Raw genomic sequence first — 24359 nt, 5'->3', positions numbered from 1 at the left:
CACAGACACTTGCTGTCTCACCTGCTAGCAGTGTTCTAAGCCCATGAGTTCTGAGGACTCTCCCACTCCAACCCTGCTAACCTTGGCCAACGACTCAGGTTATATTTTGTTAATGCACATGCCTATTCTGCCAAGGGGTACACAGCTGCTACCATGAACCACACCTAGCCACCCCAGCGTGCCTACTTATGCCTAGCCATCACCATATGTCACACCCAGCCCCAGATACATCATGCCCCCAGCCATCCTGGGTCATAGCCCCCAGCCATCACAGTATTTCAGGGTATCCAAAATAGAACTAGTGGCCCAGCGCAAATTTTACTAACATCCTTACTGGTTCTCAAGTTCCCCATCAGACATGCCTTCTCAGAGCTGGCCTGCCTGGGTGCCACTAACACCACAAAGAGCAAGCACAGCCCACAATAGGCAGAGTCGGTTCAGGTGACTGCACTGAAAGGAAAAGTGACTCAGACACAACAGCAGGGCATAAGCAATATACATAAAATACTCTCCTGAAATGCCAGGTTCTGAAAACTGGAGACACTGCACTGCAAGGCACTCCAGGACCTCTTCTTCATAAAGTTCCTACTTTCAAGAACAGGATACATAGCTACTTTCCTTAACACACAGAAAGAGACACAGAAAGGCAGACAAAATGAGAAGATAGATGGATTAATCCCAAATGAAGGAGCAGGACAGGGCTATGGCCAGAGATCTAAGTGAAACAGATAGAAGTAGCATGCTTAATAGATAATTTAAAGCAATGATCATAAGCATACTCACTGGACTTGAGAAAAAAGTGGAAGACATGAGACCCTTAACACAGAGATAAGGAATAACATAGCAGAGATAAAAGGCTCAATAAACAAAATGAGAAATATGCTTGATAGAATAAACAGCAAGATGAAAGAAGAAGAGGAATGAATTAGTGACCCAGAAGACAGAGTAATGGAAACTACTCAAACTGAACAAAAGAGAGAAGAATTATGCAAAACAAGAATAGACTTAGGGAACCCAGTGACTTCATCAAAAGTAATAATATTGGCATTATAGGAGTCCCAGAAGAAGAAGAGGGAGAAAAGGGGGCAGAAAATTTATATCAAGAAATAATAGCTGAAAACTTCCCTAATCTGGGGGAGGAAACAGATATTCAGATCCAGGAGGCACAGAGAACTCTCATCAAAATCAACAAAAGTAGACACACACCAAAACATATTGTAATTCAATTGACAAAATATAATGATAAAGAAAAATTTTTGAAAGCAGCAATACAAAAGAAGTCAGTAACTTACAAAGGAAAACTCATCAGGCTAGCAGGATATTTTCAACAGAAACTTTGCAAGCCAGAAGGTAATGACATGATATATACAAAATGTTGAATGGGAGAAAATCTGCATCTAAGAATACTCTATCCAGCAAGGCTATTATTCAGAAAAAAAAAAAGAGAGAGTTTCTTAGACTAACAAAAACTAAGGATATCATGACCACTAAACCAGCCCTGCAAGAAATATTTAAGCAGACTCTTTGAGTGGAAAAGAGAGATGAAAATGATAATATAAAGGTAAAAAACACAAAAGCAGTAAAGATTAATATTTCTATAAAAAATCAGTCAAGGAACTCATAAAAATGATATAAAATATTACAATATATATCTAACATGTAGAGAGGAGAGGAGAAAATAATGGGCTCAAACTTAAACTACCATCAACTTAATATGGACTGCATATTGGGGTGCCTGGGTGGCTCAGTCAGTTAAGCGTCCAACTTCAGCTCAGGTCATGATCTCACGGTTTGTGAGTTCGAGCCCCGCGTTGGGCTCTATGCTGATGGCTTGGAGCCTGGAGCCTGCTTTGGATTCTGTGTCTCCCTCTCTCTCTGCCCAGCCCCTGCTTGTGCTCTGTCTGTCTCTCTCTCTCTCTCTCAAGAATAAATAAAACACTAAAAAAAATTTAAAAAAATAGACTACATATGTCAAAAACTACAAATAAATATGCAAAGAATAAGAGAAAGAAATCTAAATATATCACTGAAGAAAATCAGCAAGCATAAAAAAGATTAAGATGAGAAAGGTTCAGAGCATATCTTCAGAAACAACCACAAAACAAGTTATTAAATGGCAATACATATCTATCAATAATTACTTTGAATGTAAATGGACTGACTACTCCAGTCAAAAGACAAAGGATGACAGAATGGATAAAAAAAAGTAAGACCCATCTATATGCTGTCTACAAGAGATTCATTTTACATCTAAAGACACCTAGAGATTGAAAGTGAGGGGATGGAGAAATATCTATCATGAAAAAGAATGTTTGAGAAAAGGGATGTCAAAAGAAAGCCAGAGTAAGGGGTACCTGGTTGCCCCAGTTGATAGAACATGCAACTCTTAATCTTTGGGCCATGATTTCAAGCCCCAAATGGAACTAACTTTAAAAAAAAGAGAAAAAAGAAGAAAAAAAGAAAAAGAAAATAATAGAAAGAAAGCCAGCATAACAATACTTATATCAGACAAAATCAACTTTAAACCAAAGACTATAACAAGAGACAAAGAAGGGCACTATATAATAATAAGGGGACGATCCAACAAGAAGATGTAACAATTATAAACATTTATGTAACAAAATACATGAAACAGTTAATAACAAACCTAAAGGAGCTAATCAATAATAATACAGAGTAGAAAACTTTAACACCCCACTTACATCAATGGACAGATCATCTAAACAGAAAACCAACAAGGAAAAAATGGCTTTGAGTGACACTGGAATAGATGGATTTTACAGATATATTTAGAACATTCCATTCTAAAACATCAGAATACACATTCTTTTCAAGTGCACATGGGACGGTCTCCAGAATAGGTCACATATTAGCCCATAAAACAGGGCTCAACAAATTCAAGAAGATCAAAGTCATACCATGCATCTTTTCTGACCACAGCACTATTAAACTAGAAATCAACCACAAGAAAAAATATGGAAAGACCACAAATACATGGAGATTAAATAACATGCTACCAAACACTGAATGGGTTGACCAAGAAATAATAGAAGAAATTTAAAAATACATGGGGAAAGAAATGAAAATGAAAACACAATAGTCCAAAACCTTTGGGATACAGCAAAAGCAGTTCTAAGATGGACATTTACAGCAATGCAGGCCTACCTCAAGAAGCAAGAACAATCTCAAGTAAACAACCTAACCCAACCTAATCTGAAGGAGCTAGGAAAAGAACAACAAAGCCTAAAGTCAGCAGAAGAAAGGAAATAATAAAAATTAGAGCAGAAATAAATAATATAACAACTAAATAACACAATATAACAGATTAATGAAATTAGGAGATGGTTCTTTGAAAATATCAATAAAATTGATAAACCTCTAGCCACATTTATCAAGAAAAAAAGAGAAAGCACTCAAGTTAATAAAATCACAAATGAGAGACAAGAAATAATAACCAAGACCACAGAAATACAATTATAAGGGAAAATTATGAAAAACTATATGCCAACAAATTGGACAACCTAGAAGAAATGGATAAATTCCCAGAAATGTATAAACTACCAAAACTGAAATAAGAAGAAACAGAAAATTTGAACAGACTGGTGACCACCAAAGAAATTGAATCAGTAATCAAAAATCTCCTAACAACAAGAGTCCAGGACCAGAAGGCTTTCCAGGGGAATTCTACAAAACATTAAAAAAAGAGTTAATATCTATTCTTCTTACACTATTCCAAAAAAATAGGAAAGGAAGGAAAACTTCCAAATTCATTCTATGAGACCATCATTATTCTGATACCAATACCTGATAAAGACATGACTTAAAAAGAGAACTACAGGCCAATATCCCTGATGAACATAGATGTGAAAATCCCCAATAAAATGCTAGCAAACTGAATCCAACAACACATCAAAAAAATCATTCATCATGATCAGGTGGGATTTATTCCTGGGTCACAAGGTTGGTTCGATATTCACAAATCAATCAACATGATACACCACATCAATAAGGGAAAGGGGATGAACCATATGATCATTTCAATAGACATAGAAGAACATTTGACAAAGTATAACATCCATTCATGGTAAAAATCCTTAACAAAGTAGATTTAGTGGAAACATACCTCAACATAATAAAGGCCATTTATGAAAAGCCCACAGCGGACATCATCCTCAATGGGGAAAAACTGACAGCTTTTCCCCTAAGGTCAGGAATAAGACAAGGATGTCCACTCTCACCACTTTATTCAATATAGTACTGAAAGTCATAGCCACAGCAATCAGACAACAAAAACAAATAAATGGCAAACAAATCAGTAAGGAAGGGGTAAACCGTCACTATTTGCAGATGACATGAACTATATATAGAAAAACCAAAAGACTCTACCAAAAAACTTCTAGAAGTGATGAAGAAATTCAGTAAAGTCGCAAGACAGAAAATCAATGTACAGAAATCTGTTGCATTCCTATACACCAATAATGAAGCAGCAGAAAGAGAAATTAAGAAAACAATCCCATTTACAATTACATGAAAAACAATAAGATAGCTAGGAATAAACCTAAGCAAAGTGGTGAAAGAGCTGCACTCTAACATAAAACGCTAAAAGCAGAAATTAAAGATGACACAAAAAAAATGGAAAGACATTCCGTGCTCTTGGATTGGATAAACAAATATTGTTAAAATGTCTATGCTTCCCCTAACAATCTACACATTTAATTCAACCCTTACCAAAATACCATCAGCATTTTTCACAGAGCTAGAACAAACAACTCTAAAATATGTATGGAACCACAAAAGACCCTGAATAGCCAAAATAATCTTGAAAAAGAGAAGCAAGTCTGGAGGTATCACAAGTCCGGACTTCAAGTTATATTACAAACTATAATGATCAAATAAATAATAGTAAATAATGAGACCATAAGAAAAAACACAAAAAAGAATCCCAACCCATGTAGTCAAACTTAGGTATTATTTTCTATTCCTGTTATTTTGCAACTCTCTACAGAGCAAAGACTATAACTTTTTTCACATTTCTCTTTAACTGTACAGCCCCAAAGGGTGCATGTCTAATGAGACCTCACTTTTCTTGAAAGTAATAAAAGAATTATGTTCTGGATCCTGTTTAACCAATGAGTCTGATTACAATTCTTGTCTATTTACATAGTGGACTCATATTGTGTACTACCTTTCTCTTGAAATGAAATGCAACTTTGTAGTAATCATCTCCTATAATTTAATTCAAGAATAATTTTTAAATGAGTATTTTTCATCTAAACTTAACTCATTGCTTCCAAATTTTTTGTGACTCAGTCATGAAAGTACTTGGTAAAATATTTTAAACATGGTTACATTTTTGCCAATCTTTTCCTTCAATATTTAAAAAAAGGTTTAATGGGTTTTTATCATAGGCCAGGATATACAGAGTAAACAAGTGCATCCTTCTCTAGTCTTAAGAGGACAGGCATTTTCCAAAAGAAATAGGTCTTTGTACTCACTGCTGCTTCTATTCTGCCAAAATCCCTCTCACACTCTCATGGTCTAGCAATGAAGTGCAAAATGAGAGAAGTATTTCAACTGCACTTAAGCCACATTCATTGAAAGAGGATCTCCCAAGTTAGTGGTGTAACACTCCCTAAATGGGCACTAGAATCTCCTGACCTTTAAACTGGGGCACAAAACTCCTAATTTGAATCACATTCTCTCTGCCCCCACTCCCATATTTATCCCCTGGGCCCTTCCAGTTTTATTGGTTTGCTGGCTTCTCCCTCTACTTATGTATCTAGATTTCTGATTATTTCCCTGAAGAATTCATTTACATTCATATACCAAATGAAGTGTTAGTTCTTACTTGTTAAGAATTTTTGCAAATCATTTCTATGCTCATGGGTCGGGGTGTTAGGGAGAGTTAGGATCCAATAGCTTTCTAATGTTGGTTATATAATTTCTTTTTATCATCTTGTTCTCAATTTTATATCACTAATAACAATGTTCAATGGGACCTCACTTGAAGCTGATCTCCAGACATCACCCACCAAATCGTTACATTTTCATCTCTGATTGCCCTTGGGTATTACCACCTCTTAACAAGGTATTTCACTTTCATAGAGTGAAAAACAGGTTGCAGGAAGCACCGTGCAGAGCTTTTTAAATGTTGTTTGTTCTCATATTCAGACTACAATAAAGGCTTTTCAATGAACATGAGTACATATAAAAGGACCGGTCTAGGCCGCTACATCAAAAATAAATTGAAAATGTAAAGTGAACAGCAGAATGAAAATAATTGTAAAAGAACACTAAGGGTTTGCCTACTTTATTATCTAAATATTACCAGTCGTGATGACATGATAATCACGCTAAAAATAGTATGAAAGCAAGCATCACCTTGCATTTTCTAGTTGCCAAACACAGGCCATCAACTGGAAGCTTTTCTATTGATGTGTCTCAGATGATTAACAAGGTTCCTAAGCCTCAGACAATTTTATTTGAACTATGCCATGTATCCAATGTAATCAAAAGATACAGAGAAGAGAGATCATAATGATAACATCTCAAGTCCCTTATGCTAAACTAGCCTATAGATATCAACATACATATATACATAAATAACAACTTCTTTGTAAATTACACAGTCTCTTACACTCAAGTGCTCATGGGAAACTAGCACCTGCCACCCTTAACACTTTCTCATTAGATGCTTCTCTAAAATCTCAAGAGTACTGTAATTAGTTTCTTTATCAAACAAACAAAAATGTGATTTGGGTGCTGTGAAAGAGATCAGCTTAGACAACATTTTGAATATAACATCTAACATCACCTTTTTAGTTTGATGATCATCACAAACATTGCCAAAATATAAGAACAGTTAATTGATTTTTTTTATAAGTGTTCACTTGGGATATTTTCACCATTTCAATTGTATCGTAACAGTTCATGAAACACTATTAAAAAAAAAGACTATTTCAGGTATTGAAAATTTAGCAACTTCTTTGTCTAAAGCTTTGACAATGTAGAAGATCTAATTTGCAAAGGAGCCAAAGTACTATGAAGACCTTTCTTGTCTGCCTTTTCCCCCCCATTAAAAACAGAAGGTATTAATCACCCGATTTCAAAGGCAGCTGACTGATGCTATTCACTGAGTAGGGCATTCTCACTAATGTGGCTCCATGAATAACTCTCAAGGCTTTTATTATTGCTCTGAGTGGACTCTTAGCAGCACAGCCTCCCTTTAGCAACCCTCATCCCCTCAGGCTCCAAAAGGATTACAGATAGCGGCTGAAAGAAAGCATCATTGGTAAAAACAAAAGTTTTTAAAGGGAAAAAAAATGGGAGTAAAGTGGACATATTGGAGACAAGTCATGATTCATGGCCTATACTGTGTTCTGCCTCCCTTTCTCTTACTCAATACACTCTTTAGTTTTACTGCGGGATAAGAGGAGACCAGCCCACTGCACTTCTCCTAGCAACCAATATCAGTCAGCAAAGAAGGCATGTCATCTGCTCAAAGGGAAAACGGAAGAATTTGGGGTCATACAAAGCCAGACACATGTTCTTTTGCATTTGATCCCAAATTGATTATCAAAAAGGATTCAGTAAATGCTAAATAATTCTGTTTTATGTGAATGTTAACAATCCATAGAACTAAATATCAACTTGTCCACTTGCTATATAGTAGAGTTTCAAATGCTGGTCCAATTCATTCGATTCAAATGTTCCGTTTTTCACTTTTCCAACATCCCCCCCACCCCACCAGCCTCTCATCCTTCACAGAGATTGCCCCTCCCAGGTACATCCTTGTACCTCCTGGACTAGTTCTAATGCAAAGATTATGTGTAAACTCCTACAAGCACTCCATGTTCAGAACACTTAAATTGCATCCTAAGACAGACTATAAAAGCAAGTGCCTGGTTGTCTTTCTGTGCATGCCATGTTTAGCTGCTGCTTAGAAAGATAAAAACCACTTTCTGAAAAGAAAAGTTAAACAAACTCGGAATTTAAACCTAACGCAATGAGACACATTTACTGGGAGCCTCAAAAATCTGGAGAGAGTTTCATAAGATCCAACTGGTTAACATCACAGGTGTTACAGTTTAACTGAAAAGTACAATAATAATTCATAGCCTGGAAAATGTTCTTCTTAAAATAAAAGTTGTCTGTTGGATTGTGAGTAGAGGGCAGGCATCAAAAAACTCAAGTTTCTTCATATCTTACAGCCATGTGTGTATGGGGCAGAGGGATAAGAAGTATCTTTGCCCACAATCTGTACCCACATGTTATACATATTTTTCTCATTCTTTTTTCCTTCATTTTGTATTACAAGTTGACATTACCCAGCCTTTCGAATCACAAAGGTGGATTGAAACACTTAAAAACATACTTCACTACAAAATCACCTACATGTTTTCAAGATGGTGAGTGAGGAGCTCCCCAGTTAAATCTGTTAGCACTTCTTCTCTGGTGAAATTATTAAACAGCACTTGTGAGGAGCAAAGGAAGCTGAAAAATCAACTGAGTGATTGCTGAAGATTTGTGAGTACAGGGTGCAGCTACCATGGAAATATGTTTTCATTGTTAACTTTTAACTTGTGAGACTATCACTGCAGTGAAAAAAGTAGCTCTGAGGCCATCAAATTCATGTTCTAACTCTTCACAGTCCATTTTTCATGAAAAAAAAGTGCTGTAGAATGTTCAGTTATCTGGCATTTTCTTTTCAAAGGTTACATCCTTCTTACTCAGTTTCTCTTCCAATAGATGATCCAGTTGGGGAGGGGTTCACATAATTGGCATTTGTGTGATGGCTTCCTGTTGTAGTTTCTGCCATGCAATGATTTTTTTTTTTAATGTTTATTTTTGAGAGAGAAAGAGAATGAGTGGGGGAGGGGCAGAATGAGAGAGAGGGAGAGGGAGACACAGAATCCAAAGCAGGGGCCAGGCTCTGAGCTGTCAGCACAGAGCACAATGCAGGACTCGAACTCACCGACCTCGAGATCATAACCTGAGCTGAAGTCAAATGCTCAACCGACTGAGCCACCTAGGTGCCCTTCAAAGATATTTTAGAATACACAAGCTGTTTGTATATTAAGGAGGGAAAGGTGAAAAGTCTTCTGTAGTTCAAAGGATCAACAATAAGACTGGTTGTCAATAACTACACTGTTATTTGACAATACATTAAAGTTCACTTTAAAATAAAGATACAAACACATCTTGGAATGGCTATTGCTAGGTTCATCCTTAATGTTACCCTGAAAATCATATTCCATAACTATCAGATTCACTTAAATGTTTAGTTTTACTATGTTTTAGCATTTGCTAGTATTTGGAAATAAATATTATAAAACTTTAAAATGTGTCATAACCTTGATTTATGCAACGTATAACCTTTTCTTTATAAAGAAAAATTCTTCACTTAATTTTTTGGAAAATCAGAAGTTCTCCCTTTTTTGACCATACTTTTGAACACTTTTTTTTAAAGTTTATTTTGAGAGAGAGAGAGAGAGAGCGAGCATGCACATAAGTGGGGGAGGGTCAGAGAGGAGACACAGAATCCAGAGTAGGCTCAGCAACATCAGTGCAGAGCCCGATACGGGGCTCAGACTCACCACCCGTGAGATCATGACCTGAGCCGAGATCAAGAGCCTGACGCTTAACCAACTGTGCTACCCAGGAGCCCCATGAACATTTTAATTGTCTGTAACTATTGCACAGGTTTTAGACTTTTATTTATTTTTCTTTTTTTAAGTTTATTTTATTTATTTTGAGAGAGAGAGAGAGAGAAAGCACACGGGATGAGCAGAGAGAGAGGAACAGAGAGGGGATCCCAAGCAGGCTCCGCACTGTCAGCATAGAGCCCGATGTGGGGCTCAAACTCACGAACCCTGAGATCATGACCTGAGCCGAAATCAAGAATCAGCCGTTTAACCAACCGAGCCACCCAAGTGCCTCTAGACAAATCTTTCAAACAAAAAAGTTTTCAAGTGGGTGCTCCTTGTTTAAACTTGAAAAGAGATATAATGAAATAGTTGAGTTCTATTCCATGTTCTCCAACTTATTTCCAAAAAGGCTTGGGACCAAGAGCTAGGGGAAAATATCCCACATCAATCCTTACGATGGAAGTTAAAAAGTGGCTATTAACTCAGTTAGTTTCCTGAGCTAAAACTGCTGGGTTGCATATGGTTCTAGTTACAGTGGCCATAAGCTAAGTACACTGGCTTAAGACTATTGTTGTCTCAGTGTTATTATTTTTAATTCAATTTATTCATAAAGAAACCATACATTCCACTGGTCATTAATGGATAAAAGCGGATGCAAATCATAAGACTAGTCAATTTTGCCTATCATCCATATTCATGTCATTAAGCCCACACCAAAATACAGGGTTATACCCTAGGCGGATTGGACAATAAACTCATTACACCCAAAGACAGATATATATGGTTTTAGATAATTTCTTTCCAGCCTAAATTTTCTCCTCAATTGTAGTCAAACATAAGAATAAACAATAAGACATTAAACTAAATTACTTACAATAATAGAATTTAAGGCTAAGTGGATGCTGGAGATTACACAGTCAGGTCTCATCTTTTTTAAAGTATCTAGGGGCACCCAGGTGCTTCAGTCAGTTAAGCACCCGACTTTGGCTCAGGTCATGATCTCACAGTTCGTGAGTTCAAGCCCCTCGTCAGGCTCTGTGCTAACAGCTCCAAGCCTGGAGCCTGCTTCAGACTCTCTCTCTCTCTCTCTCTCTCTCTCTCTCTCTCTCTCTCTCTCTCTCCCCTTCCCCTGCTCATGCTCTGGATCTCTCTCTCTCTGTCTCTCTCTCTTTCTCTCTCTTTCTCTCTCTCTCTCTCTCTCTCTCTCTCTCAAAAATAAACATTTTAAAAAAATGTAAAGATCTAAAGTCATACAATTAATTAGTAGGAAAGCAAAAGCTGCAGTTCAGAGCTTCTGACCACCTAAAGTGTGTGCCTTCCACGAGAGTGATGATATCATTTTACTCAGGTTATCCATTTTGATTTACACAACCACTCAATGTGGGAATCTAATAAATGGATAATTGTCAAAATTATTAGAGTCACTGTCTATACTAAATGAGAGAAAGATAAGTAGGCTATTTAGAAAAAATATGAGTGCAGACTGCTAATTTTTACAAAGGATTTTTGATACCAGAAGTGTTTACTTAGAACCAAATAAGTTTGTCTTACCCAATATTGATCTTCACGGTACTCTATATGAAAAGCACCAAGTAAACAATATTCTGGATAAAATGTAAGTCAGTCAGCATGAACCAAAATGCAGGTTTATATGAGCATGCTCTACTTGTTAACAAATTGCTATTTACAGTAGGCCTCTCTTGTTGATTCCTTCCATTCATAATGCCACTCACTTGGGAATCCCTCCACAATCAGCATATGATGCAATGGTAACACACCTGTCTGGCATGTTTGGCACAGTTGCATAGGTGTGGCCACAGATGATTCCCCTTAAGAGGCAATAAAAGTCCTTAATCAGTCACCCGAAGACTCATACTTGAAAGATGACATGAAAATTATCATGAAATGCATCTCATATGCAGCCCATAATCAGCCTGATAGCCAAAGTCCTCTTAAAATTGCTTATAGTCCACACTAGAAAAGGAATAATGATATAATAAGAATAACAATACATAACACTTAGAGCCGCCTAGGTGGCTCAGTCGGTTAAGCGACTGACTCTTAATTTTGGCTCAGGTCATGATCCCGGGGTTGTGGGATCAAGCCTCGCATTAGGTTCCTTACTAAGCATGGAGACTACTTAGGATTCTCTTCTCTCTCTCTCTCTGTCTCTCTCTCACTCCTTCTGCCCCTCTTCTGTGTACACACACTCTCTCTTTCTCTCTCTCTCTAATATTAAATAAATAAATAAATAAATAAATAAATAAATAATAAAAAACCCCACTTAAATGGTGTTCGTTATGTACCAGGCACTCTTCAGAACATTTTATATATAATTTCTATATATATAACATATATACATATATATATACATGTGTTTTCATGTATATATGTGCATATATAAACATACATACATATATATATAAATACATTTATTCCTCACGTTGATTGTATAAAATATATATTATCACCCTGTCCGTTTTATAGATAAGGACACTGAGGCATAAAAACTTTAAATTATTTACTCAAACTCACTCAACAGTGTTTGTTGACTGACTCCCTTTCGATAATCATCTTCCACTTTGTCCCTTATGGACAAACCATGTTACAATTCAACTAGATGTCTTGCCTTTCCCTTAGCACACCTTCGCATCTCCATACCATTCCTCCTGTTATTCCTTTTGCTTTAATGTAATGTCCAATCTTTCTGCCTATTAAGACCCCACTCTTCCTCTAAGTGACCCATTTGATCTTGACTTCTCTCAGATTGTACCAGCTGGAAATCAACTATTCCTTCCCTGAGTTCCCACACTATGCTGTATATACCTTCAACCACTTACCAGCCACTACTTTTGCTTTTGTGACTGGAACATGAGTTATCTTGTCTTGCATTGGGGGATCTTGCTGAAGGTGGCAACTATTTAACAGGTCATTATGTTCCTCACAGAGCCCACAGCAAGTTGGCTTGTTTATAAATGGATGCTCTATAAACATGTGCTAAATCAAATAAATCACCTCAATGTATCAAGCTAATTGTCCTGTTGACAAGCTCACAAAACAGCTGGCCATTTCATTTTTATTTTTTTTATGTTTATTTATTTTAGAGAGAGAGAGAAAGAGAGAGAGAGAGAGACAGTGAGTGCGAGTGGGGAGGGGGAGATCCTGAGAGAGCGAGAGAGCGAGAGAGCGAGAGAGAGAGAGAATCTGAAGCAGGCTCCAGACTCTGAGCTGTCAGCACAAAGCCAGACATGGGGCTCAAACCCACAAGCCGTGAGATCACGACCTGAGCTGAAGTTGGACACTTAACTGACTGAGCCACCCAGGCGCCCCAACAACTAGCCATTTCAGTAACAAGAGTCTGGAATTCTTGTTAAAGATAGTTTCAGGGCTGAGAAGTTGGAAACTGTCTCTCAAGAGAAGCATGATACATAGAAAGAAAGCATCTCTCAACTATAGTCTCAGTTCTACCATTAAGTAGCAAAGGGATCTGTGACAGAACACATAAAATCTCTGAGCTTCAGTTCTACAGGGGTCCAACCAATTACAGAGTTGTACTGCACAAGTGCAAAACTTCTAGCTCTGACTTGCAATCATTCCATGACATATTTAGTATTACTGAAGTCTCTGCTGAAAATGAAAAGTTCAATTTGGGTTAATTTCAATTTGTAAAACTTTACGGAGTGATTGGAGAAGACTTAGAAGACAATCACTGAGGAGACAAAAAATGAGCATAGATGGAAATTTAAGGTGTATTATTATAATATTAAAACTATTTCACTATAAGACACCATATCCAACTCATAAAAGCCATCCGATGTTTGCTTTCCAAGGTGAATTAAGAGAATATATTTACCCTATATATTGTTAGTAGGAATGTAAAACGGTACAGTTGTTTTGGAAACCAGTCTTGCAGTTCCTCAAATGTTAAACATTAGAGTTCCCATGTGACCCATCAAATCCACTCCAGGTACACACTAAAGAGAAATGAAAATACATGTGCACACAAAGATTACTACACAAATGTTCACAGCAGTAATATTTACAATAGTCAAAAAGTAGAAATGACCTAAATGTCCATGAATTAATAATTCAAAGGAAAAATGATATGGAATACTACTCTGCAATAAAAAGGAATGAAGTATTGATATATGCTACAACATGGATGAATCTTGAAAACATTAGACTCAGGGAAAGAAGCTAGTCATGAAAGACCTTATATTATATGGTTCTATCACATGAAATGTTGAGAATAGACAGATCTATAGAGACAGAAAGCAGACAAGTGGCTTCCTAGGACTGTCGGAGAACTGGTGGATGAGGAAATAGGATATAGGGTTTCCTTTTTTTGGGATGACAAATAAGGTCTAAAATTAGATTGTAATGATGGTTATATAATTCTGTAAATATGCTAAAAACCACGTAGTTGTATATTTTATATAGGTGAATTGCATAATCTATGAATTACATTTCAATAAGCTTGTTGGAAGAAAAAATATTTAATTAGCAAAATTTACGGATGTCTATGTTGGCCCTTATCTTATTATTTCTTTTTTCATAAATTTTCCAGTTAAGAATCCTTTGAATTTTTTTCTTAAAATCAAAATTAGGTCCATAAAGAGGTTCTACCTACCAAATTCTTGAATATATTTCAATTTAATATCAGTAATGATAAATAGGGCCCTGAACATAATGATTGCAATAGCAGATAGAGTAGAACAACGCCCATTATGGGGATTGTTTAATCTTCTTCTTTTTCAGTTATTAGTGAGCCATATATTTGGAGACTAATTTTAGAAGTAATCCAGGTATAAAAAAAATTTTTTAAAATAACAAAATAAAAAAAAGAAGTAATCCAGGTAATTCTATCTCTAAATATTCACTTTTCTTTTGCTAGTGCATACATGGAAATCTGCCCTAAATGTACAGAGAAGTCTCAATTTCTAAACTAGATAGCATCATATAAGTCAACATTCCTTAATGGGGAGAAAATGTGTATGCTCTTATTAAGTCACCTAAATCATTAAAAGGAGTTCCCTGTCTATACACATAACATTCAACAGTGTGCTAAAAAAACAGCAGTGTTGGGGCACCTGGGCAGCTCAGTTGGTTGAGTATCTGACTCTTGATTTTAGCTCAGGTCACGATCCCAGGGTTTTGAGATCAAACCCTGCAGCAGGAGCCTGCCTAAGATTCTTATTCTCTCCCTCTCTCTCTCTCTCTCTCTCTCTCTCTCTCTCTCCCTCCTTCTCTCTCTCTCCCTCCCTCTCTCTCTCTCTCTCTCTCCCTCTCTCTCTCCCTTTGCCCCTCGTCCCCACTCACTCTCTCTATATATAAATAACAATAAAATATGGGCACCTGGGTGGCTCAGTTAGTTAAGCATCAGACTTTGTCTCAGGTCATGATCTCATGGTTCATGAGTTCGAGGCCCTCATCAGGCTCTATGCTGACAGCTCAGAGTCTGGAGGCTGCTTCAGATTCTTTGGCTCCATCCCTCCATGCTTCTCTCTCTTTCTCTCTCTCTCAAAAATAAATAACCATTAAAATAATAAAATAAATAAAATAAAGATTAAAAAACACAGCAGTATTAGTGTGGGCTTTGGGGGGAGAGTGACCGTGAAAACTACCACTACAGAAAATATTCTTGGTTAGATAGATGGTCAAATCTATATCTTCTGCCAGGTGAAAAGCAGAATATTGAATCACCAGAAATAATGATGTCACTTGTGTCAAAATACTCATGCTTGATAACTCTCTTTCTGTCTCTCACTAGACACACATACACAGGTGCCCACACACAGACTCCAAAATAAATAAATAAACCTTGCTCAAATGGTAAATGTTTCATGTGTTGAGGAGGGCATGAAAATAAACATCTCAAAAGACTCCATAAGCACATTTTCATTTATTCAACAAATATTTGAATATCTCGTATGTGTCATCCAGCGCTCCAGGCACTGGAGGAACATTATTAAACATGACAGACAAAACTAAGTGTCTGCCCTAGAAGCTCAAAGAGTCAGACGATAAATAAACATTTCTAACTATCTATTGTTGGGAGGAAATTTTCCATGTGCAAGATTTCTGCACATCTTGCTAGCAGAGCCACTAATACTTTTATTAAAAACTATCTTTTCAAGTATACTTAGATACCAAATAGTCTTCTAAATTTGAGATGGACTCTCTTTTTTTTTTTTAATTTTTTTTAACGTTTATTTATTTTGAGAGAGAGAGAGACAGAGCATGAACGGGGGAGGGGCAGAGAGAGAGAGGGAGACACAGAACCAGAAGCAGGCTCCAGGCTCTGAGCCATCAGCCCAGAGCCCGACGCGGGGCTCGAACTCACGGAACGTGAGATCGTGACCTGAGCTGAAGTCGGACGCTTAACCAACTGAGCCACCCAGGCGCCCCTGAGATGGACTCTCTTAAGAGCAGAAGGCAGATATGCTTATTATCCAATATAGTCAAGACAATATCTTCCTCTGAGGCAAAGGTTAGGCGGTGTGCTTATTGTCTGTGTAAACTATCTGGGTTCCCAAGATCAGGGTCCCTCAACTGTAAGGCTAACCCACTACGTGTGGGTAATCTCTCTGGGCCCCGCTATACCGCTTCCAAGGCATTTCAGGGGCAAGGTAAATTGAAACAAACATAACATCATGCTACTCGCTATGGCATGACTAATGAACTCCATCACCTCTGACCCAGAAGTCTCATTTCTTCCCCCAGCATTCATGACGTTGTGGCAGCCTAACTTCTTAGCTTGCGGGTAGGGTAGGTGTCAGTCCCTTTATCATTGTTTATACACACACACACACACACACACACACACACACACACACTTCCAGGAGGTAATAAGTGCTACGAAAAAAATTAAGACAGGTAAAGGAAGAAGCCCGATAGTCTTTTAAGGGAAGTAATTTTAGATAGGAATGCCCATATTTCTGAAGAGATGTTATTGGATAGGGACTTATTAGATCAATTGAAAGATTTACCCATGCAAAAATCCATGGAAGTATATTTCTGTTAGAAGAAAGAATGAATGCAAAAGCCCTGAGTCAGAAACAGAACATTAAAAAGAAAAGTTTTAAATACAGGTGGGGAGTGTGAGCAGATGAGGGCAGAGAGGCAGAGAGGGGCCTGAATAGTCTTGTAAACCATTGTGAAGAGTTGTGAGTAGAAGCCATTACATGGTTCTAGGCAAGGAGCTGCCATTACATGCTTTTAAAAGGTCCCTTTGTCTAGTGTGGAAAACTAATTTGCATGGGGCTAAGGTGTGGGGAATAGAGGAACAAGAATGGGAGGTGGAAAATCATTTATCAAACTATTGCAATAGTCCAGTTTTTGACCAGGACGGTAGTGGTTAAAGTAGTAAGAAATGTTTAGTATCTAATTATTTGAAAATGCATCAAAACAATATAATGGATGGGATGGTGGATGGATTAAATAGGTGATGGCTACTAAGCAGTGCACTTGTGATGAGCACAGGGTAATATATGGAAGTGGTGAATTACTGTATTGTACACTTGAAACTAATATAACACTGTATGTTAACTAAATGGAGTTAAAATGTAAACTTTAAAAAATATACAATGGATGCTTAGAAGAATAGATGAATGGATGAGTATGTGGTAATCAAGTACAGTAAAATAATGCTAGAATCTAGGAGAATGTTCACTATAGACTTCTTTCAGCTTTGCTGTATATTTGAAAATGCTTAAATGTGGGAAAATCACAAACATACATAAAATCATTGGCATCAGGATATATTTCAAAGGGTTTACTAGCAAGTTGGATATGGACTATAAGGATAAGTCAAGAATGACTTCTAGTTTTCGGTCATGAAAATCTCTATGAATAGTGATGCCATCTACTCAGCTGGAAATGAGAAGCAGATTCTATCATCAGCTTGAGTTTGATATTTTTTTTTTACATTGAGATATAATTGACATATAACATTATATTAGTTTTAGGTGTACAACATAATGATTTGACATCTGTGTATTTTGCAAAATGATGACCACAGTAAGTCCACTTACCATCTAAGCGTGACATATGCTTATTAGATATCAAGCAAAAATGTCAAGTAGTCAGCTGGATATGTCAAACACTGTTCCAGGCACTATATTCCTTCACACAATGATTGCAGCAATTTGAGAAGTATCAGCATTAAGATGGGTTTCAAACCCATGTGACTAGGGACACCTGGGTGGTTAAGTCAGTTAAATGTCTGACTTTTGATTTCGGCCCAGGTCATGATCTCATGGTTCATGAGTTCGAGCCACACATCAGGCTCTGCACTGACAGTGTGAGGCCAGCTTGAGACTCTCTCCCTCCCTCTCTCTCTCACTGCTCCTCCCTTCACCCATGTGCGCACGCACACGCTAGCTTGCTCTCTTTCCCTCTCTCAAAATGAATAAACTTAAAAAAAAAAATGAAACCACGTGATTAGATAAAACTTAAGAATGAGGTGCAAATGGACAAGAAAACACTAACTACTGAGGCCTAGGTTATCCCAACACAGTTTTGAATTAGAAATAGGTATCGGGTGAATATACCATACTTTAGATGGTATATTAGGTCTCTGTCATGGTATTACATATACGGAAACATTGAAAAAGTTGATGGGAATTTCCCTTTGAAAGACTTTATGTAAGTATTCATTCATGCTTTATTCAATAATTTACAGAAAGAAGAAAATCTATATTAATATTAATGTATTGATAGGTTGATTGGTCTATACTGGGATACACTATAAGAAACATAACAATATTTTCCTTTAAAAATAAATCTATAAAATGGCAGTCTGTAAATTTCCATTGTCTGAACACAGATCAGTAGACTTCCATTTGTCTAACTGGAGAAAGACTGGTTCTATGCAAAATAAGTTTGCATAAAGGTATAGAGTATTGCAAAAGAAAAGTGTTGGTCAAGACCCCAATTGGATATATCCAAAAGTAAAACACTATTAATATATCTACTTTATTTTTTAAAAAAAAATTTTTAACGTTTATTTATTTTTGAGACAGAGAGAGACAGAGCATGAACGGGGGAGGGTCAGAGAGAGGGAGACACAGAATCCGAAACAGGCTCCAGGCTCCGAGCTGTCAGCACAGAGCCCGATGCGGGGCTTGAACTCACAGACCGTGAGATCATGACCTGAGCCGAAGTTGGCCGCTCAACCGACTGAGCCACCCAGGCGCCCCTAATATATCTACTTTAAAGGCAGATTTTTCTAAATTGTCATTCAAGAAACATATCTTCTTCACTCTTCAAATGTAAATGTTTCTCTAATTCTTTCCACCTGGTCCAAAAAAAAAAAAAAAAGGAGAAGAAAGGAAGGAAGGAAGGGAGGGAAGAAGGAGAAAGAAGAAGTGGAAGAGGAAGAGGAGGGTCAAGACAAGGAGTTGAAGAGGGGAAGAAGAGAAATAAATAAAAGGAGATCTTTTCACTAAAACCCTTCAAAAACCAAATCATACATTGGAGTTAACTGTACCTCCTACAGACTGCAGGAACTACTAAAGCAGATATTACTAGACACACACATTCCACATAACTAAGTTCCTCTCATTACAGTACATGTATCCCAGTATGTGTACAATGTGCTTACAAATCAATATTTTTATTGTCAAAGATGCTATTTTATAGAAGCTGCTCAAGGATGAGGTGACCAGAATTATTATTATTATTTTGTATAATCATGGCTTTTTTTTTTCTTTTAAGATACTCTTTTTTGATGTTCTAAGAAATCTTTTTGGTTTAAGATCCACATGTTGCCTAGAATCAAAGGTTATTCAAACAAAGCCAATTCAAAGTGATATCACTACATAGTTGTAAGAACAAATTTCAGGTTATTTATAGGCAGTTTAAGTTCTGAAGTGGACTACATATTGCTATGATAATGTGCCCATTACTAAAAGAAACACTTTAGCAAAATGTATGAGATTATGCATCTACACTCTGCATGCACATTATCGTTTTCTCCCCAAATATCATGTGTGCCATTTTCATTTAAGAATATAAGATAAGAACATTAAGAATTAAAGATAAGAACATTATTCTTATTTTGAAAATATCTTTTCACAACGGTAAAATTACTGAATTGACACAATGCACGGCGATGGATGTAATTAAAAAGCATTGTGGTAATTTATGTCTGTTCCCTGTAAATGACTATAAAACCACAGTCTCACTTAAAAATAAAGAAAATCTGGAGAACAAAAGCTAAACGTGATACATATTCTCCAATGGAACAGTAAAGAAAAATATGCATGCCATTCATTATTCTGTATCAAATAAGAAAATCTTCATTTACAACCCAAATAGAAAAGTTTGTCTGTAGCTCTCAACTAACTCAATGTTTATTCTCTATGGATTCCTACAGACACAGGATACTGAAAAATCATAAATAATATTAGCACATATCTTCTATGAGGAGGCAAAACTCTAACATTTTTCACATACTATAAAAATGCACATATAAATAACCTACCAAGCAAATTTCAATGCAAATCTATGTATCATTTGTCACTGAATAAAATTAATTTCTGTGTCTAGCACGAGGATAGTCAGTATATCTTTGAAATGGTACAAGCTTCTCTAAATTTGAAATTCATGGGGAGAATAAGCACACACTTCTAAGAAGGATAATAAGTAAATAGAAATCATAGAATCCTGGAAGAGAAAGAGCTTAGAGATCTTACAAACCAACCCACTCATTATATATGTGAGCACTCAGTCCCAGTGTGTTGAGATAGCCTAGAGGGCAGTGTTGTCTACATCCCAAATTTTCAACACTCCCCATGGAGAAGCTGTCATCGTTCTGGAGTAAACCAAAGACAATCCAATGTCAAATGTATGCTCTATGTACTCATTCAGTAAGTGTCCACAGCTTCCTTTGCTTCTGGAGTAGTAGACGTTAAATATAAAAACTAGTTTCACAAACAAACAAACAAACAAACAAAAACAAACAAAAAATTACCATTACCTTTTCAACTTCTCAACACTGCACATTTTTCACTACATTGCCATGAATTTTGCTGCATAATTGTGGCCTAGACATAAATTTTCCCCTTACCCTATAATATTAAATCAGAACAAAGGTCCTAGGCGTGTCTCTGGGACATGAGGGAGGGGTGAGGAAGGGGGAGAAGGAAGAGAAGAAGGGAGGCAGGATGGGAGGGAGGGAAGGAAGGAGAGAAACGATGTCTTGCTACTGCTGTTCCAGCAAGCTGGTTAATTGCATTTGTTTCATATATCTCCAAACACCCTGGTACATTAATTACATTCTGTAACACCAAGCTCTTCTGATTCCCTCTGTCACTTCCACTGAGCAATTTAATTGTATTCCTCTTAGCTACACACTAATTCCAAAAGAGAAAAAAACAACTTGGTGATGATTCTATAGTCTAACATATAGTTTATGCATGCATTTCTGGTATTGAAATATGTAAATTCATGGTTTATGAGGACATATTATCCAAAAAGTTATATCAAAGTCTCCTTATCAGGATAATCCAACACACTTGGGAGAAATACGTAAACCTTTTGGTTAGGTCAACGTAAATGTATCGTAAAGGTAAATGTATTGAAAAAGAAAATGCATGGTGAATGATTAGGTAGGACTATAGATATTGTCACAGTGTGATTCATAATGATTAATTCCTAAACATCTACTACTTAGAAGGAAAAAAGAAAAAGCAGTGTGCCCACATGAATGCCTTGCCTACTATCGCTGGGGGCAAAAGTACTCATGTAGTCCATGATTGAAAACAGCCACTTGACAGTAGGTAAACTCATCTGTACTGCCTCATGTTTATAGAAAGCCTTCCTGTTTGGAGTCTGATACGCTGGGTTCTGTGCAGCAGCAGCTGCCTGGAACAAAGTTAGCTCCTACAGGCGGGCAAAAATAGGCAGTGTCCCAAATAATGAATTCGTCCACAATGCAAATGCTGGAGGAAAGTTTATGTAGCAACAAGCTACTATGATGGCTCAAATATCTGGACCAATTCACAGATTCTTTACAAGTACAATTATTGCAAATCTAAAGTACTACAATCCACATTAAAAAAAAAAAAAAAAAACGCTCCAGTCTTCTCTTTACACATATCCTTTCTATCGATTTAAAAACTGAAGACCCTAGAAGGTTAATACCAAATGTTCTTTCGACTTCTTATGAACTAACAAAAAAAGCATGTTAATGATTACTTCCACTCATCATTCAAAAGAGCTACAAGAAAGGATTTTGCAATCCTCCCACAAGAAACTGACATCCTGTGAAAATATCCCAGGAAACCATATCTGAACAAAAGACAGGAGAATCAGAGGCAGACTGCTGTCTGCTTGACAGACTGACTCAACCCAGAGGGAGACACCTACAGTACCTGTTTCAGATCCCCATTGTGTTTGCCACTGGGGACTGAGCTGAGTGTTCTGTGCCCACAGCCAGCCCTGAGCTTATGTTTCCCCCCTTCCTGGAGCCTCGCCCAGTCTTACTTTTGACAGTTTTCTCCCTGTGATCTAAATTCTTGATTCTGATTTCACACTAGAGGAGCACTCACCAGCATACAAGTGATACACATCAATCCCTGAGATACCCTGCCTCAAATTCCTAACCCACTGAACCTTCATTCAAGTGTCTATTACTATTTTTCTTTACTTGAATTTCTAAGCCAAAGTTCAGATACAAGAGCAAACACCAAATAGCAGTAGGCACAAGAGTATTCCAGAGATTTACTGTAATATTCCTTTTTCTAACAAAACTGAGAGCTCATTATTTATTATGCAACTCCTCCATTAATTAAGCAAATTGCAATAATAACAACAATAGGTGACTACTAACGCCTTCCACTTGCAGCAGTTGAGAAACAAAGACTTAAAATCTCTGCCCCCCAAAAGTCCCTGTGCCTGACCAAAAGGGACTAATAGACACAATGTCATTTTATTGATGGCCCACAACTCATTCAGAAATAAATGGGCTTTCTGGGAGGTGGGAGGAGGATAAAAGTATTTTTAACTTACCATCAACCCGAACATATAAAAATCCACAGAGCAGTAGTTGTGTAAACATCAGCCGACTCATTTTGACATATTAAAAAGGATCCAGATCGTTTTAAGAAACCAATCCCAGAGAGCAAAAGTACAAAAATAAGTATCAAAAAAAGAGGTAGGTCCAAAGTTTAGACTTTCCTAGATGCTAATTAAAGTCAAGAAGAGCAAATCGCAAGATCAGAAGGGGTTAGTGGAGAGGTCTCGAATGGGGCACATTTAGCTCCATCCAAATTAACAGAGGGCACTCCAAAGGCTGCTGTATTTCCACACTCTGGCTTCCTAAATTCCCACAAATTCAGCCCAGCCGGAGGGATTATTCAAGTGTGTCTAACCCTCTGTCCTCAGGCTCCATTGCCTTCCAAAGCCAAGTTCTTTCTTCAGCAGTCAAGAAGATGAAGAGGGAGGAAAAAGACCTAATTCCTAGAAAGTGTTCCACAAACTTGCCAGCGCGCTGCCGAAACACCATTGGCCTGCCTACTGGTTTTCCTTGCCCGGTCTCCTTCTCGGTAGCCGCTCCACGTCCAGAGTTTTTTCACTTAACTTCCATAATAAGGATGTGTCAAAGCAACACTTTGCAGGCGGGCCGACTTGGCGGGCCTCTCCCTCGCAGCCTCGCTGCCTCCCTCCACCACTCCCGCTTCAGAAAGAGGCAAAGGGAAATCAGGGCGACTCGGGTGGAGAATCCGAACTCCTACGTGGTGGGGCTGCAAGGGAGGGAGGGAACGAGGGGCAGGGCTGAGGCAGCGGCCACCCTCGCGGTGCCGCCTCAGAGCGACGGTGAACCCGGGCGGCCGCGGGCGACCGCCGAGCGGGGCGAGCGAGCCCAAAGCCCGGGAGCGGGCGCGAAAGGGAGCGCGCAGTCCAGCCGCCCGCCCCGGTGCAGCCGTCAGTCCCTCCGCTGCAGCCGCCGCCGCCGCCGCTGCTCCCGCGGCCCCACAGCAGAGCGTCCGCCTCCTCCAGCAGCTGCCGAGGGTGGAAGGACTTAGAGGAGGGAAGGCGAGGAGGCGGGAGGGGTGGGGAGGAACGAAAGCTGCTAGGAGTCTGCCCCGGGGAGGGGGGCAGGGGTGACGCGGGGGTGCGCTGAGCTTTCCACCTCCAGAGTCCGCCACCCGCACGTGCAGGGGGCGCTAGCCCGCTGGGCAGTCGGGGGGAGCAGGGGAGGGGAGCCGAGATTCCTCGGGGGGCGGAAATTAACAAATTTGGAGCCCAAGCCACCCGTCAACTCCTTCCCCGTCTCCGCGCCTCCTGCCCGGGGCGGGGATAGGTGGGCTCTAGTCCCCGGCTCCTCGCGGCGTCCCGTTTAATGGGCAGGTAATTTTCTCGGTGAGTGATTCCATGGAAGCCCTTCCTAATTATTCATCCCTCCGTCTGCCCGAGATGCACGCGCTTTCTGGAAAAAGATCATCCTCCAGGACCCAGGGCGCAGCCTCATTACCCGTTAAAATCACACAAACACTCACTCTTCACCTCTTAGCAAAATGAGAAGCTGGGCGGGAGGGAGAAAAGGAAAGGAAACAAAATATAACCACCTTTCGAAGCGGAAAGGTTGTGTGTGGGTGCTTCCTATGTCGTTAAAAAAGCACAAGAAAAAGAAGGGGGGGGGGGATTGAACAGAAATCTCTAGCCTCTACCGGCTTGTTTTAGCCAAGATCTATGGCCCCCTGAGGA

At 38.4% G+C, this 24359-nt stretch overlaps 1 protein-coding gene across 17 annotated transcripts in view; it reads right to left on the bottom strand.

Moving 5' to 3' along the window:
* ROBO2 (roundabout guidance receptor 2) overlaps positions 1-23846 on the bottom strand; it is a 597843-nt gene extending 573997 nt beyond the window's left edge. For 3 of the 17 annotated variants that reach the window (XM_053903200.1, XM_053903195.1, XM_053903193.1), the window contains exon 1: positions 22662-23841. In XM_053903200.1, the coding sequence (XP_053759175.1) occupies positions 22662-22722 (61 nt within the window). In that variant the 5' untranslated portion in view covers positions 22723-23841. Of the gene's footprint in view, positions 1-22661 lie in introns of all 17 variants that reach the window. The other 14 variants (XM_053903198.1, XM_053903199.1, XM_053903207.1 and 11 more) reach the window with 12 other exon arrangements.
* Between the last annotated feature and the right edge of the window lie 513 nt (positions 23847-24359).

This window comes from Panthera pardus, unplaced genomic scaffold (genome assembly GCF_024362965.1).
Source record: "Panthera pardus isolate Hobbes unplaced genomic scaffold, ASM2436296v1 HiC_scaffold_16, whole genome shotgun sequence".
Lineage (NCBI taxonomy): Eukaryota > Metazoa > Chordata > Mammalia > Carnivora > Felidae > Panthera > Panthera pardus.
Note: the sequence above shows the minus strand (reverse complement) of the source record. Positions and strands in the feature narration are given on the sequence as shown.